The sequence below is a fragment of the Lepisma saccharinum genome, chromosome 2 (genome assembly GCF_977018435.1).
Source record: "Lepisma saccharinum chromosome 2, izLepSacc3.1, whole genome shotgun sequence".
In the NCBI taxonomy this organism is placed as follows: domain Eukaryota; kingdom Metazoa; phylum Arthropoda; class Insecta; order Zygentoma; family Lepismatidae; genus Lepisma; species Lepisma saccharinum.
In genome coordinates, this window is record NC_139230.1 from 212,610,100 (window position 1) to 212,629,019 (window position 18,920).

General features: G+C 37.9%; 1 protein-coding gene across 1 annotated transcript in view; it reads right to left on the reverse strand.

Annotated features, from left to right (window-relative positions):
* Positions 1–18,920, reverse strand: part of LOC145984298 (prestin-like) — a 117,192-nt gene that overhangs the window by 56,047 nt on the left and 42,225 nt on the right. The window contains exon 2 of the mRNA XM_083117941.1: positions 1,296–1,444. Coding sequence (XP_082974067.1) covers positions 1,296–1,444 — 149 coding nt within the window. The remainder of the gene's footprint in view (positions 1–1,295; positions 1,445–18,920) is intronic.

Consider the following 18,920-nt stretch of genomic DNA (forward strand, 5'->3'; position numbering starts at 1 on the left):
CACCTGGTTTTGAATCTCATACAATGTATGGGCATGTAAGGGGTGTCCTGAGAGGGTAGCCAAAAGTCAACATACACCCCCATAACTGCTTCTTGCAAGCCAACAAGGTGCTGGCGCCTGGATCCACAGCCAGGATAACAATCCTTTGTGAGGTTGTGTTGTACTGTGTTTGTCCTTCTGTGGGCTGAGTGCTCCTTTACAGTCTCAGCTTTTTAGGTAAGGAGATTTTAGTCCTCAGGAACAGTATAGTTTAGTTCTTGTTAAGTAATGAATAAATAAATTGTTTTAAAAAACTGAGTTAGGAAGTTCTTAACAAATGTTTTATATTGTTGTTAGGGCCTGCTATGCTCCATGGCAGAGTGGTTAGCACAGTGTGCTACGATGCCAAAGGTACCAGGGTTCAATCCCAGCCTGGGCTTGGGTGTTCTTTGTGAGTGTCCCTTCATCAATTTCATCATATCATCACTTATCCTCATCTTCATGATTAACCAAAAATGGCAGAAAAGCAAAGTAAAATAAATCAATCAATCTTGTTATGAGCCTGTCCTCAATTTTGTTTCAGTTAAGAGGTTTATCCCCATGTTGCATTATGGGCAAAAATAGCCTACGTATGTGCTGATGTGCCCATAATATAAAAAATCAATCAATCATACGATCTACAGCTTGACCAAGGTGAGAGAAAGTCTCTGGTGTGTTCATCCAATTTTCAACTGTACGTGAGTGGAGGGAGCATAAGGTAATCTTGCCCCTTGCGTTGCCGAAATGTCATGTATTCTTCAACACATCATCGTCACCTTTAGTCTGTGCCAAGTGTTTGTCATCGTGAAGGGGAAAAACACACACAGCAAAAGAATAGAGATGCAATATTTAACGTTGTTGCAGTTTTTGACAAAATAGCAAGGAAAGGAAATTATACACATGACAACACTGGGTGCAACTGGTGGGGAAACAGAAGGAGAAAACACATGAGTGTTCACATAGTTTGAGAGTGTGCAAAGGTATTATTTTCATCTTAGTTGAGCTGTGTATATACTAGCCCACCCTCATTTATTAATATATAACTCCTGCCCACCTGGTCAAAAATTTTTTGGCATAACCCTGGTAAGAAAATATTTACATTAACATTATCTGATAGTTTCTTTGTGCCATTTCATGAGAAAAACAGCAAAAATCATTAACAATTGAATGTGAGGGCAGATAATATTCTTGTGTGTTTTAATATCTACTAAAATTAAGAACCATGATGAAAATGTAAAAAACAATAAGTATTAATCATAGGATATTTTTGCACTTACTAGGCTTCTCTGGCTTGCTGTAGAAATAGAGTTTGTCAAATTCAGTCTGTTTACAGAAATTAGGCATGTTGGTATCCAGATAGCCATTGGAGCTCAGGTCCTTATTTGTGTCAGTCTCCTTGTTCAGAGGTTCATGTTCATCCATATTCCTGTAAAGATACATACACATAAAATAACCATACAATTTTTAACCCTATACTCAGGGGATTGCCTCACTCCTAGATTTTTACCGGGAAAAAAAAAACCCTCTCCTACCTCCAAGAATATGTTCTTTCACTATTTTCTCATCAATCATTACGGACATAGGTGGATGGAGAATTTTTCCTGGAAGGGGCATACAAGGTGTAACATTGTAAATGTAATGTACAGCCTTTTACAGATATTAAAACAGCCTCAAACATACAATATATGCAGTGCCTCCTGATGGCGTAATGGAAACCCCTTCGCCATGTAATCGAGTGAGTCAGATTCAATACATTGTGGAAACACACAGTGGTTTGGTCCCACTTTAAAACTGTAGGTCCAGTCCCGATTACCCTATCTGTGCATGAAGTAGACTTAAAAACGCATACAATATTCACATCAAACAATTACAAGGGTTCGTGGCCTCCCTGATGGCATAGTGGTAATGTTGTCAGTTTGTAATCAAGGAATCCCAGGCTCGATACCTGTTGGAGGCACAAGTGTTTCGAATCCCACTTTAAACTGTAGGTCCAGTCCCGATTAGCCTTACTGTGCATAAAGTGGACTTAAAACACACAACCTCAATTACGAAGGTTCGTTTTTTGTCTAGTTTGTGTTCAGATAAACCAATCGGGACTGGACCTTCAAATTGAATGAGATTTATTGTACAATAATAGATCTATACCACCACAAGGTAGGGTCATTCCATGTCAAATCATCCAGAATTTTGTGAAAATGTCACCCACCATCCCCGATTTTGATGAAATTCGGCATGCTTATAGAACTTTTGATGCTGATTACAAAAATGACAGCTTTTTTTAAATTGGTCAAAGGGTTCAGATGTTACGCGCTTTTTAAGATCTCCGTGTACGCCACATGCGGCTCCACTTTGAATGACACGCATTAGGTTATAAACGATTGTATCTTCCCTCGGGTTTGCCGTAGAAACTTCAAGTTTGTTTTCTTTTGTTCAGAATAGTATAAGCTTTCATTTAAATAACGTTTCAGATGAATGCATCATTAAACATGTATTTTTATATATAGTTTTATGTATTTTTTTAGAAAAATAAATGACTAACTTCAAGAGCAAATTATGCAATGCCCCCCCCCCCCACTTCAATTTCCCCCCAATTTTATATGTAGGTAGCTCAGAGTGTGTACTAATGCCTGATGAAAAAATTGGGATGGGCGGTTCAGAGACAGGGTGATTAAAAAATAATTTGCATAAAATGACATTAAAAATAAATATTCTTAAAAATTAGCACAAAACCTGAAGTACAATATGTTTCAAGCTACAATATTCAAAATGTATGTTCACTATGTGTGAATGTAAGCATAGGCGTAACCTGGCGGGGGCAAAGGAAACACTTGCCACTACCGAATTGATATATTAATTAAAATTTAGAAGTTAAATATATTTTGTTATCCTCCTGGCACTTGAGGAACAAACGAATAAAGAGTAATAATTGTGGTTTTTCAAATGTATTTATCAAATAATCCTGGACACTATTTTTATGCGATGGAAAACTTTGTGATTATCTCAACCCGAAGATAGTTTCCAAGTGACACCCATTAAGATAGTACCTAAAAATTGTACTCTATGCATTGCCAAAATATCGTGTACTATAAATTGTGCCGTTCACATGTTACATGGATATTTTGACCATTCCAAACACACTAAAGTATTTGACTTATCAATAAGTACATATGTTCATACATTTTTATTGTTAATGTCCACTGGACACAGAATATTTTGTGGCCAGTAGTAGGAAGTTGATGGATCAAGTGGATGCGAGAATTTAATAGCTGCATCTCCATTTTCACGTGGAATTTTGAAGCAATCCTACAAACAAGTTTGAGTCATGCACACACATGCTACAACATAACTGTTTACAGTTGGAATTCGGAAAGCCACTTCTTCACAAAAGTCTAACCATACAGTTATACAAAACATATTACATCAGCACATACTATTTTGCTCTGACTGTTAAACAACTAGTGTTTCGAAGTAAATAGTTACAAAGTTACAAGTACAGTTACTTTTTATTTAGGAATTCTTACTTTTTATTTAGGAATTCTAACTGTAACTAGCTACTTTTAAAAGTAAGTACCTGTAACGTTAACAACGGTAACAGAGTTACTTTTTGCAGTAGGGAAATAGCTAAATTGGACAATTCTGTTCAAGACTATAAAAATAAAATATGTACCTTCTCCGGATGCTACGTGAAAGGATTTTCTTGGAATTGTTGGCAAGGAAGCTATGCTTTGTTGCATGCTAAATTTAGAACATCCACGCTTTACTGTAATTCATTTCTAATTGCATGCGAAAACTCCATTGTTTTTGGTAGACTGCTGTGTTCGTTTGGAATGTTGTTGTCCAGCTAGGAAAAAGTCATTGTCGAGGGAGTGGATCTTTGGATCTTGTTGAACTTGGAATGGGGGAGAAAGAAATAGGTGCAAGTAGAATCAATGACACCATATTCAAAACACCATGGTCAGCATACAAATGATTTTTTAATTATAATCGTTCAAGCAAAGCTGACTGTGTTTTCCATAATTTATTAGCAGTAATAATGTAAATATATGAATACATATTATGTACTAGAAACATAAGTAAAACACGGAAGTCTTCATGATCATTGATTTTGTGTAACTTTTACACAAATCAATGATCATTAACAGTATTTTACTGTTACAGTAACTGTAAAAGAAACCCAGTTACTTGTAAAAAGTAACTTACGGAACCTGTAAGTTCAAAATAGTGCATACTTCCTGGTACTGTTGTAGTACTTTGCAATCGCTGACACATTGTACTGTGGGTTGTCATTTTACCCTAGATGATTGCTAAGAAATTTATGCTTTGAATACTGTTTCTACGGAATTGGTACATAATTGTCGTACTTGTTGCTTTATACTATAGAAGTCTATACAAGTATTTTATTCTGTTCCAACCATCCCGTCACAAGGATATTTTCTGTGGTATGTGGCGAAAAAGCTCAATTTGAAAAAAGAAACTTCAATCAGCACAAATGTGTAGTATTAATTCTTACGTCATATTACGTATCCCGATGAAGAGTAGCCAAAAAAGAACTTCCATATTGAGATAAAATGCACAAAATGAATGTTCTCGAAGATAAATTTGCTAAACTTGAGAATGTTAATAATGATTATATATATATAATTATATAATATATAATTTTTTTGAAAAAAAATGAAGACTGTTGAAACTAACTTAGATACAGTGGAACCTCGATTTTACGTTATCCAGGAGACCAAGTTGAAAAAAATTAATACGCGGGAAAATGTAAAATCTTAGAAACTTTCTAAACAATTTACTATGTTGGGACCACCAAGATTGAATGCAAAATGAAGGAAAATGTAAAATCGAGGAACTTCAATATGAGTTCCACTGTAATTATTACTTGAAAATTTTAAATTAATCTATAAATTTGGGAAAGGGCAAGAGATTCCCTTTGACCCCGCCAGGTTACGCCTATGCTTACATTCACACATAGTGAACATACATTTTGAATATTGTAGCTTGAAACATATTGTACTTCAGGTTTTGTGCTAATTTTTAAGAATATTTATTTTTAATGTCATTTTATGCAAATGATTTTTTAATCACCCTGTCTCTGAACCGCCCATCCCAATTTTTTCATCAGGCATTAGTACACACTCTGAGCTACCTACATATAAAATTGGGGGGAAATTGAAGGGGGGGCATTGCATAATTCGTTCTTGAAGTTAGTCATTTATTTTTTTAAAAAAATACATAAAACTATATATAAAAATACATGTTTATTGATGCATTCATCTGAAACGTTATTTAAATGAAAGCTTATACTATTCTGAACAAAAGAAAACAAACTTGAAGTTTCTACGGCAAACCCGAGGGAAGATACAATCGTTTATAACCTAATGCGTGTCATTCAAAGTGGAGCCGCATGTGGCGTACACGGAGATCTTAAAAAGCGCGTAACTTCTGAACCCTTTGACCAATTTTAAAAAAGTTGTCATTTTTGTAATCAGCATCAAAAGTTCTATAAGTATACCGAATTTCATCAAAATCGGGGATGGTGGGTGACATGGCCTGGATGAATTGACGTGGAGTGACCCGGTAACGAATTCAAGGGCCCTTTGATCATAAAATTAGCATTAGTACATTTTTGTGAAAAAAAAAGTAGTTCTGTGTCACTTGCATTAACAATGATTACAGGATGAAAGGGATAAGCTAGATAGTTCATTTCCTTAGGAGAAACAGTCACAACATCGCAAATATTTGACCTAGAATACTCTCCTAGCTAGGTGTCATCAATGAACAAGTTAACGTAATTGCTGCTGTGGTGCAGTCGGTAGGGCGTCTGGCTGTCACACGGGGGGACCCGGGTTCGATTCCCTGGGTGGATGATCTAAGGTTGGAATTTTTCCGGCCTTGTACCCGCATAAAGCGGCTCTGGGGCTCACCCTGCCTCAAATCAATGGGTACCTGGGGGCACGGGATTGCGTGGAAGGGGAAAAGCGACTGCAGCTACCAGCCTTGGCAGCAGCGCGTACAGCTTCACTCTGCCCACTTGCTGTCTCCCCTTCTGAACTGTAATGCTTAGCTTTGCTCCAGAGATTCCCGGGATGGAGTATAGTCAGTCATCTTATCTCTTGGGATCGTGCTCCCGTGCCCTCCCGCTAAATCCGACAATGATCAAGGATTTGCAGTAGTAATTTTGAGGAAGGAAAGTGATAACTGCATTACTGGCATGTAAAATCTCTAGGCAGATTTCACAACCAAGTTACAAGCAACCCATGGCACTGGTAGCTTCAGACTGAACCTATCAAATACTTTACATATGCCACACCACAGCATACATGGGAAAATGAAGGGACGGGGATGGGCACTCAGAATCTCCCCCACAAAATAACAATAGTTCCTCAATTAACAGGGCTAATTAACGATCATCCCGCTAGCTTTGATTGATTGATTGATGATTTGCTTTATTTTACTTCGCTTCTTGTGCCACTTTTAACTAATTTGTGAAGATGGGGATGAATGATGATGTAATGAAATTGATGAATGGACACTCACAAACATCCATGCCAGGCCAGGATTCGAACCCGGGACGTCTGGCGTTGTAGCGCGAAGTGCTAACCACTCCGGCACGGGGGCTTTGACATCAAGCGATCCCACAAGAGATGTCCACAACTAACTACATATTGCTTGCTTGATTTGATTTATTTTACTTCGCTTTTCTGCCACTTTTGGCTAATCGCCAAAGCCGTGGAAATTCCAGTTAATTAATATTTACGCTGCTATCTTTTGGTTAGCCCTTTTCTTTGAGTCTGAGAGACACAAAATTCCCTGCATATGGTTAAAAAGGAGCAACACTGCTCCTTTCCGAACACGTACGTACTTCGGCTGTACTTCCGGCGACCAAGCTGGACTAACTCAAACGAGTGTGCCACTTTCTGTGAACCAAAGTGTAGCAGTAACATAAGCAAAATACATGTTAGTCTTCCGAAAATATGTTATTACAATTAATGATCCATTCGTGTAATTTGGTTGCAAGAAAATTTTCAGGAGAATGTAACTGTAAAAGTAACTTACAGTTACTTTTGAAATACATGTAACTGTAACTGAGTTACTTTTTAAAACGAGTAACTGTAACTGTTACTTTCTTTAAGCAAGTAACTTTAACTGAGTTACTTTTTAAAACAAGTAACTGTAACTGTTACTTTCTTTAAGCAAGTAACTTTAACTGAGTTACTTTTTAAAACGAGTAACTGTAACTGTTACTTTCTTTAAGCAAGTAACTGTAACTGAGTTACTTTTTAAAACAAGTAACTGTAACTGTTACTTTCTTTAAGCAAGTAACTGTAACTGAGTTACTTTTTAAATCAAGTAACTGTAACTTACTTTTTAAGCAAGTAACTGTAACTGAGTTACTTTCTTTAAGCAAGTAGCTGTAACTTTGTTACTTTTTAAAACAAGTAACTGTAACTGTTACTTTTTAAGCAAGTAGCTGTAACTGGGTTACTTTTTAAAACAAGTAACTGTAACTGTTACTTTCTTTAAGCAAGTAACTGTAACTGAAATACTTTTTAAAACAAGTAACTGTAACTGTTACTTTCTTAAGCAAGTAGCTGTAACTGGGTTACTTTTTAAAACAAGTAACTGTAACTGTTACTTTTTAAGCAAGTAACTGTAACTTACTTTTTAAGCAAATAACTTTAACTGAGTTACTTTTTAAAACGAGTAACTGTAACTGTTACTTTCTTTAAGCAAGTAACTGTAACTGGGTTACTTTTTAAAACTAGTAACTGTAACTGTTACTTTTTGAGCAAGTAGCTGTAACTGAGTTACTTTTTAAAACAAGTAACTGTAACTGTTACTTTTTAAGCCAGTAGCTGTATCTGGGTTAATTTTTAAAACAAGTAACTGTAACAGTTACTTTCTTTAAGCAAGTAACTGTAACTGAGTTACTTTTCAAAACAAGTAACTGTAACTGTTAGTTTTTTAAGCAAGTAGCTGTAACTGGGTTACTTTTTAAAACAAGTAACTGTAACTGTTACTTTCTTTAAGGAAGTAACTGTAACTGCGTTACTTTTTAAAACAAGTAACTGTAACTGTTACTTTCTTTAAGCAAGTAACTGTAACTGAGTTACTTTTTAAAACAAGTAACTGTAATTGTTACTTTTTTAAGCAAGTAGCTGTAACTGGGTTACTTTTTTAAGCAAGTAGCTGTAACTGGGTTACTTTTTAAAACAAGTAACTGTAATTGTTACTTTTTAAGTAAGTAGCTGTAACTGGGTTACTTTTTAAAACAAGTAACTGTAACTGTTACTTTCTTTAAGCAAGTAACTGTAACTGAGTTACTTTTTAAAACAAGTAACTGTAACTGTTACGTTACTTTTAAAAGGGGGCGAAGTATATGTGCAAACGTTATGAGAAAATCCATGTTCCTGAAGCTTTCTGATCGATGTGTTGCAAAGAAAGTTGCCCGTGGCCGTGTTCTCATTTACCATTTCATAAAGCTTATATTCCTTTTCCGGAATGTCTGGAGTAGCGACGCGCAGAGGGGAAAGCTTGTGGGCGGTGCCAGACTAGGTGGGGAATGCAGAATTCCCCTAGTAGGCTTGCGAGCTGTCATGTTTACTACAGAACTACTGGACCAGTCGAGTCGACCCCTCCCTGCGGTCCCCTCCCCTCTGCGCGTTCATTGGACGAGCCGCAACGTGCGCCCAGGACGCGTTCGCGTTCTCTTACTCCAGATATTCCGGAAAAGGAGTATAGTATAATTTTGACGAAAACGTCTTATACTAAAGAAGAATTACATGAATGAAAGAGTTAAAAGGAAATAATTTAATGATAGATTTAGTTTATTTTACTTCACTTATCTACTATTTTTGGCTGATCTATGGGATTGGGCCAATATGGTATATTTTATTTTGTAAGCGGTATATTTTTCATATTTCAACATATAAAACATTTCTGCTTCAAAAATGGCGTACAGAAACTATTCTTTCACCTTTTACTGATATTTTCAAATCCCAGACTGCTATTCAGAGTTGAAGATTAAGAATGAAACTATCAGTAATTTTAGAGCTTTTCTAGGCTAAAGTTTTGCAACGAAGACTTTCAAATATAGTGCATGGTTGGAGAGGGCCGAGGTGTCAAATATGGTGCAAGTCGCCACGCTACGCCAACAGCTTTAAAATTAGATATTTTGATCTGTAATTATCGTAGCAGCTACTGGGTACCTGGTATTGCATTTGAATGAAATCAATCTGAACTTTACATGTTTTTTTCTTTCAGATCAATGGCCCCTCTTAGATGTTTCAGATTTGAAAGAAGAACCTAAGACTGAAGGTGAGAGGGGCGATTCCCCCACTCCCCCCACCCCGAGAAGTTTAAAATATCGATCATGCCTCGATCTTGCCACCTAAAACTAACCTCCCAACGTAAAAATAAATCACCCGCGAACATAAGAATGAACGAACGGAGTTACCTCTCTGAGGTCTAAGACGTTTAAAACATACAGTAAACTCCCACGGGAGGAGGTGGTTCATACACTCCAAAGTTTGCAGCGTTAAAGCCCAAAAGGGCAGAGAACTGATGGTGTATTGGGACGATAGTTGTCTGTCTCGTCTCGTCTTTTCATGTCCTTTCACACAGAAAATATAAATTAGTAAGGAAAACATAAGGAGAGAAGTAAAACTTACCAACCTCCTGATTTTATATCAGGCGACTATTGCAGCGCAGTGACGCGATCTTTCAGTCGGTCTCCCTTCTGCAAATGATTTAAATGTATATAAACTATATATGCACAGTTATATCGATCGCTTGGTGCGGATGGAAATCCAAACTCATCACTACAATTTGCAGAGTAAATGCCGAAACACGTCTTCTGCAGTTATTCTACTCTGAACACTAACTGTGTCGTCTGACCATGTCTAAATTTGGAAAGGGAAGGGGCAATTAACCTAGACTTGAATTTCCAAGAACTTCAAGGTGCACCTTTTCTCATGGCTGATGACCTTTTTGACAGCAAGGGGTCTTTAATGAAAGCTCGTGTTCGGAAAGTGCACCGGAATATTTAAAGTTAAGCTGTCCTCTGTGCCCCTCCCCGGTGTATTGTTATATGCGAGCGCACTTGTGTCCAAAACCTGGCAGACTTCAAAACAAAACTGGAAACAGAAGCAGGGACTTCCTTCGGGTTGATTCCTTGATTTGTAGAGACCTGACTGCGATGTCACGTGCTTCTTTCTGTTAACGGAAACTTGAGTGCACGTTAACATATCTAATGCAAAAATGTTCATCACATCCAAGATAAGTTGAAATAGATATAGTCTCATTTTTTAGGGCTTGACTGGGGGGGGGGGAGAGCAAAAATACAATCTTGCCCCTCCTCTGTGGCTTCTTCACATCAGGCAATACTGGAACAACCAAGGGAGGAACTTTCATTTCTTGGCCATATAGATTTATTAAAAGTTTACTGTTTGTTTTAAACGTCGTGTTCAGGGCTGATGGCTTAGTTTTAGACCTGAGAGAGAGGTAACGCCATTCATTCTTATCTTCACGTGTAATTTTGTTTTTTAACCCCGGCATATAGCACGGTGCCATGTAGGCACATTTAGGGGATGTGGGGATAGGAGCCACACATTCTCGATCTCGGACGTTTTGGAGGTGATGTGATCAACACCCCGCTCCGACCGCATTTACACCCCCCCCCCCCAGGGTTGCCCCTAGGTACCCATTCATTTGAGGCTGGGTAAGCCCGGGAGACGCTTTGATCACCCACCATGGGAATCGAACCCGAGTCTCCGCGTGGCAGTCAGACGCCCTACCGACTAGACCAACGCGTCGTCTCGAATTTTTCCCCACCTTCAACTTTTTACCTAGAAGGCTCGAAGCGCCACCTGCCCCCTGGTTCGGAGTCCTTGCATCCGTCGAATGTACGTAGTTGCAGATGGAAAAGAAGAGATTTAAAATGAGGCTGCTCTCTGCCCCCTTCCCATCGGTGGGTTTATTGTTTCACACCGACCGCATCTATTCGTAAAATCGAAGCGGTGAATTTCTAAGGGGATAATTCCACACTTGATTTGAGGAGACTTGGATGCGATTCTTATCTACACATGGATCTTTCCGTCACGTACTTCTTGTTGGTAGCGAACGTGAGTCCACGGTCATTTAACTAGTGCAAAAATATTCTTCCATTTTTTTCAAAATGAAACACAAGTTGGAAAAAATATAGTCCCGGGAGGGGGGGGGGCAAAAATACTATTTTCCCCCTCGATGATAAGTGGGGGGCAAGTCGCCCCCCTCCCCGGTTCCGACGTCCCTGACTACTTGCGGGCTTGTGTTCAGGGTAAAGGTACAGGAACCTTTCGCACAATTTAAATTCGATCCAAGTTGCGTATTGTTACATTGAAAAAAGTTCCTGGACCGTATTTAAATTGATGCGGGAAAAAAGTTCCTGGACCGAATTGAAATTCTTCCGTAAAAAAGGTTCCTGGACCGAATTGAAATGATTTAAATATAAAAAGGTTATACAGGGTGATTCTAAAGGTATAGTACAAACGAAAACCACAGATATCTCCCATGAAATAGAGACGAAAGTTCCCCTTCCACTTTGCCGAGAGATGCCTCCGTGAGGAGCTAGACAACGCCGAAAACGTGTGAAAATGAACTTCACACCTCTGTACAGCCAGTACCAGTGAAGATAGAAAGGCGGATCAAACGAAGTCAAAAGGGACACCAAAGTCGCCCATCCGAAAAACACTAGGCGGCAGCTGCGCAACGCATGCGCATGGGGTTCCACAAAGGAAATAGGAGTGTCCCGCAAGACAAGTGAAGGGAAAGGGTAGCGATCGACAACGGTAGGGAGAATAGAAGCTATGAAGCATGAAGTAACAATTGCACAGCGGGAAACAAACACCATGACTGAAGCAGTGCAGTCGAGAAAAGTAGTGCGGGGTTGCAGAACCACGGGAGGACGACGTAGGATGTAAAAACACACCGAGAATGCAAGCAAAGTGGTCCGTGACACTCGACAGGCAACAGACGCGTACATGGTTCGGGGCAGAAATGGCGGCGCTGGCGGTGCAGCGCAAGGGGAGTCCCCAAAACACCGTGGGGAGACACCGCAGCAAGAACAAAGCACGGTGCAACAAAAGAGAAAGAGGACCGGACGGGGAATGGTACCTGCCAAGGAGACAACAAATGCGTGACGAGGGATTCCCCGTAGCAGCACCGAGGGGATGTCACACAGAGGTCGTGCGCCAGCAGGACAAACACAGCAACTACGGGCACAGGAGGTTATTGCGAATGAAAGGTGCACGTACAGATAGGACCACGTACCCCGTACTGACGTTGTAACAAACGTCGTGATGGGGCCCAATCACCCTCTTAGAAATGAAGCCGGAGGCACATCGCTGGGTGGGAGCGGGCGAAAGGCTGCTGGAGTAGTAGTATAATTGATGCTACAACCAGGACGAGAAATGATGAAACCCCCTCAGGCAGATTTGGCTACACTTAAAACTTGCTCAACATGCCCATATGAGCTTTTTGCTCAAGTGTGGTACTCCGTCTAATCCAAGATTTTTGTAAAAATGCCCTCGGGAAGTTCCTGTGAAATGATGAGCCCCCTCAGATTGATTTGTCCACACTTACAAAAGGCACTTCTGTCAGATTGTTGTCCATAAGCTTGTTAAAAATATGCCCCTCTTGATATTTTCTTTGCCCACACCTAAAACTAAGCTCTTGCATCATGTTATGCAACAAATTATGATGCAAGAGCTTTTGTATTATGCAACAAATTATGATGCAAGAGTTTTTGCATTGTGCAACAAATTATGATGCAAGAGCTTTTGCATTATGTTGTGCAACAAATTATGATGCAAGAGCTTTTTGTATTACATATCAGTTAGTATTGTGAGAGTGGCTGAGGAGTACAGATGTGTTGTTGCAGTGCTCCTCTTATTTTTTTTAAAAAAAAAAAACACAAAAATATAGCAGATTTGTATAAATTGAATTATAGGTTTGTTTGATTCAATATATAGAATTTTCTAATATATTGAACAAAGGGTTTATATTTGCCCTAGTTTGTTATACAAGATCAATACATGACACATGGTATTAGGTCAATGCCTTTCCATGCACATCACGACATGCCTGTGCAGACATGCAATTGTGAAAGGTCAGTGCTTCAGTGGATCAATACTTATTCTATCTTTGTGCATGTAGGCTATCCTGTACAACCTGTCATAGGTTTATTAAGTATAGAGTTTTGATTTGAACCCCAAGAAATTTTATATAAATACCAAAGCCAAAAATATTAACACACACACACACACACACACACACACACAAATCACACTACTGAACCCAACTGATATTTTTTATTAAGTATAAAGTTTTGATTTGGACCCCAGGAAATCTTATATAATAAACAACAAAAATGCCAAATCAAAAATATTGTAATCAATGCAATAAGAATATAACCAGCCCCAATTGGGCTAGGCATCAAAGGAATTGTACTCCAGACAAATGCAGAACTCCCACAAAAATATGCCCTAAATGCCATAGAAAATATAGCATGGAATACTTCACATATAAACATAAAGGTACTTGCTCTGCACAGTCATCAATATTGCCCCCTCAACCATCTACATCTGGTCTGAAAAGGAAGCATGAAGCACCTGTTAATGCTAGAGCAGCAAAGCAGCCACGCTATGAACCCATCCATAGCAGTTTTAATGGCCAATTAAGGGATCACCGTTTTGTATCAGAGCCAAGATGTGACATTAAGAATTTTTTGAACAGTATAAATCCAGATGTGCAGGCAATTCTAAATGCACAAAATGGCTCTTATAAGCTGTCCCTCAAATTGTTTACACAATATAAGAAGCCAAATGGCACAAAATTTACACAGCCCCACATAACAGAAACTGTACCGGTATATTCAAATGCAAATTCAGACAAAATAATAAGCAGTTTGATAGATCAATTGAATATTAAACACTCTGAATTTGCTGGAAAAGAGTCTGGATGGAGCCTATGCGGATCTCCACCTTGCCATTACCTGCCAATATTAAAAACAAACAAGCCGTGGTTAATATAAAAAATAATGATGAGAAATGCTTTTTGTGGTGTATTTTAGCTGCTTTGTATCCAGTTTCAAGAAATCATGAGCGAATAAGTTATTATAAACAACATGAAAATGATTTTGATGAAGCAATGGAGGGTTTAGAATATCCAATGTCTGTTCAGAATATTGATAAATTTGAAAAAAAGGCCAGGGATATTAATGGTAAACAATTATCTATTAATGTATTTATTTGTTCTAAGGGCCGTGGCAATTGCTTGATAGCACCTCTCAGAATCAGTACATTTGATGATGATTCTGCTGTTCCGATTGATCTGCTCTTAATTGAAGGCGATGATACACACCATTATACTCTGATACATAATCTTGAAGCTTTAGTCAGAAAACAACTAGACAAAACTCATAGAATATTCAAGTTGTGCCGAAGATGTTTAACTGTATTTGATGGTCAAAAAATGGTAAATGGGGTTCGGGAAAAAATGCAGAAATTGCTAAAAACAACTTAATTGAACATTTAAAATACTGTGGGAATCATAAACCTGTTCATATGCTTATGCCTAACCCAAGTGAAAATGCCAAATTCAAAAAGTTTGAAGCCTTGTTGGAACACCCAGCATATATAGTCTGTGATTTTGAATCAAACCTCAAACCCCTAGCATTCTGCAGCCCAGATCCTGATGAACCTTCAATTACATCATACCAGTTACATGAACCTTCTAGTTTTTATTATGTGATTGTACAGGATGGTGTTGTTAGTAAAGAATATTTATACATGGGAGCAGATGCCATCAAAGAATTTGCACATAGAATAGAAAATGAGTGCCATGACATAGCATCTAATATCTTATTAAAATCAAAACCCATGTTGCCTTTAACAGAGAAACAGATTGAAGATTTCAACAATGCAGAAAAATGCCCGGTATGTGATTCTGAATTTTCAGATACAAATATCAAGGTGAAACACCATTCTCATACAGATGGTAAATTCTTAATGGCCCTGTGTAATAGCTGTAATATTAAGATCCAGAGACCAAAATTTGTCCCTATATTTTGCCATGGTGCATCCAATTATGATTTTCATCATTTGATCAGGTACGAGGGGTTTGACAAGCAGAATTTAAATATTTTAGCTGAAAATAATGAAAAATATATTGACATTAGCAAAATAATTAAAGTTAATAGTGTTCCTATTCACTTAAGATTTCTTGATTCATACAGAATTCTGTCTGCTAGCCTGGCTACACTGGCCACTCAATTATCTGATGATCAATTCAAAATCACATGTGCTTTGTTTCCAAATCAGGACCTGAAATTAATTAGGCGGAAGGGTGTATATCCATATGATTATGTTACAGATTTTTCTAAATTTGATGAGTGTTCTCTGCCACCACAACAAGAGTTTTACAGCAAAATCAGAGCATCTGGAATCACTGATGAAGATTATCACCATGCCCAGTTGATGTGGAACAATTTAAAATGCCAGACATTTGGTGATTATCACAAGGCATATTTAAAACTTGATGTCACTCTCTTAGCTGATATACTTCAGGCATTTAGAAAATCTTCCATGGAAAATTATAAGCTGGATCCAATGTATTTTTACAGTGCTCCGGGCCTAGCATGGTCTGCAATGTTTTTAAACACTAAAATGCAATTGGATCTGATCCAGGATCAAGATATGTATCTGTTTATGGAACAATGTATAAGAGGAGACATGGTGCAATGTTCTCAGAGATATGCCAGAGCAAATAACAAATATATTCCTGATTATGATCCAGCACTGCCATCAAATTATATACTGTATGTAGATGCCAACAGCCTCTATGGTTATGCTATGATGGATAAATTCCCATATGCAGGGCTTGAGTGGGTTGAAGATTTTAATATTGAAGATCTTCAGGATTTTGATGACAGTAACTATGGCCTGTTCTTAGAGGTTGATCTGACAATTCCTGATGATTTACACAACACATTTTCTAATCTGCCCCCAATTCCTGAGGTTAAGTGTTCACCTGGCTCTAAACAGAAGAAATTGATGATGACTCTAGAGCCGAAACAGGATTATGTCATATATTACAAAAACCTCCAGTTCCTGATGAATCATGGTGTTCAAGTGACCAAAGTTGGAAAAGTTTTGAGGTTCAGGCACTCAAGATGGTTGAAGCCATATATTGATACAAACACAGAGCTTCGAACATCTGCAATGAGCCAATTTGATAAATCTTTGTTTAAATTGGTGGTCAATTCTGTGTATGGCAAAACCATAGAAAATGTCAGAAAACATATTGATGTTAAAATAATTACCGACCCCAGCCGGAGCAAAAAATTGATTGCAAAGCCCAACTTCAATTACAGAAGAATTTATGATGAGAATATGGCACTTTTCAACATGAAAAAAACAAAGATTAAGTTTGATAAGCCTATTTATGTAGGGGCTGTGATATTGGAATTGGCCAAATTAAACATGTTAAAATTGTATTATGATGTGTTGAAGCCTTTTTATAAGGATCGTGTAAAACTGATGTTTTGTTCTTGATATTCAAACAGAAGATGTTTATAAAGATATGTCCCAGCCTGCATTGCTTGAATATTTTGATACCACTGAACATTCAAAAATTAAACCCCACAACAAAAAGGTGCCTGGCAAGTTAAAAGATGAGACACTTGGTGATGTTATTGTGGCATTTGCTGGGTTAAGGGCCAAGATGTACAGTTTTGAAACATGTAGTGGCGCTATTGCCAAAAAGGCCAAGGGCATTGGCAGAGTGACTGTGGACAAAGAGCTTGAATTTGAAGATTACAAAAATTGCCTCAAATCAAGTAGCACAATCAGAACATCAGAATCCAGAATTCAGAGTGTGGATCACTTGTTGACTACAAATGTTGTACGAAAAGTGGCTCTGGACCCACATGATGATAAGAGATGCATTTTATCATGTGGCATACATACTCTACCATGGGGTCATTGTGATTTGAAAAGTGGTAATCAATGCCCAATTACAGAGCATGATTTGAAATAAATAAACATGCCTATGAACTTATTTGGGTTCAAAAAACAGGCTATTATGGACCTGCCAACACCACAACCCTCTTCTGATATAATATCTAAACTAAGTGCTTTGTTAATTATTCATCTGAACAGCATACTTACAGATGTTGATGATGAAACAGGTAAAACATTGTACATATTTAACAATAATTTAAATTATTACCAATTACCTGTAGGTGGTCAATTGCAATTTATTACAACCCCTGAGGGTAATGTCAAGGTTTCAATAGGGAGAAATATTTATAGAATAAAGCACTCAAACATGATTTCTGGCACTGTATATACTGTTTCTGCTGGTGACTGCTTATATATTGAGGTCCCTGGATCCTATGACAAGCTTATACCTTTTTTTATAGAATTAAGAATCAGATATTCAATAATAAATAACCACTAAATCAAAATGCCTAATGATATATTTGGCCATACAAGACATGAAGATCACAGTGATGAGATTCTGATGCTTGATGTCAGAGTCAAGAAATTAAGAAGTGATTTACAAGCTTTACAAACCACACTCAATGCCAGTCTTCAACTAGAAATTACAAATTTACAATCACAATGCATGGACCCTCTTCTTAAAATTGATTCTGAACTCAAATTGCTGCTTCAAAAATATACTGACTTGGTCACATTAGATAATTTTCAAAGTTTAGAAGAGGCTGTAGCAGCTCTTCAAGCCAAATTTAAGACCCAGGCCACCAACTCTGAGCTATTGAAACAACAATTGGAAGAGCAGATAAATAATGTCCAGACACAGCTCCAAACAATTGTCAAAAGCATAAAATCACAAGAAGATTTTGATCTAGTGATTTCCACTCTAAAGGAACAGATTCAATCACTGGAGATACCTAATCTGGACCCTCTGAACAATGCCATAGCCGAGGTTAAAGAAAAAATTGAGACACTTGAAAATTTTATGAACAACTTGCCATCTTCTGATGCTTTGAGTGCAATAACTCGGAGTGTTGCCAATATTAAGCTGCAACTTGAAACATATGAAGATTTTGGAAAAATTCAAAGTACCATAACCCATCTTGAGGGTACAATAGCAGCAGTGCAAAGTGATTTGACAAATGTACAAGAATCTCTAGAATCTCGCCTGCCTGGTATTGTAGACACCCTTGCCAGTGTCCAGCAACAGATCACAAAGCTTGAAAACCTCAACACTGAATCTGAGCTATCTCATTTTCATCACTTGATCGATGATATCCAAACAAAGCTTGAAATTTTACAACAATCAACACCCACTCAGGCTCATATAGCCCTGCTTCAAGATGCTATGCAAAATGTGGTTGATGCTTCTGAATTAAATGATGTGAAATTGGCACTTGAATCTTTGCAAAATACTGTATCAAATCTGCCTACATCACAGGAACTTAAAAATATTAAGAGAGCTGTGAATCGCATATTGAAATCAGAAGATATCAAGAATATCCAGACAGAGGTCAAACAACTTCCTCAGACAGTGGCCACTCTACCAACTAATCAACATATTAATGAACTGCATGCCCTGTTTGAGGATATCAGAAGACAAGTCCATGATCTTACTGCTCAAAATTCAAAATTGGCAGTTGTTGAAAATTTACAGCAAATTGTAGCTAATATCAAGCTACAGCTAGGTACCATGGAATCCAATCAAGCAAATGCTCTGTCTGTTTTTGCACCCAGCTACAAGAGATTGTGCAACAATACAAGAAACTTGTTGTGGACATAAAGATCAAGCCAGGCCATGATGATGTTGTTAGGACTATCAATGAGCACCTTGAATCTGTAACAAGTAGATTGCTTACAGCA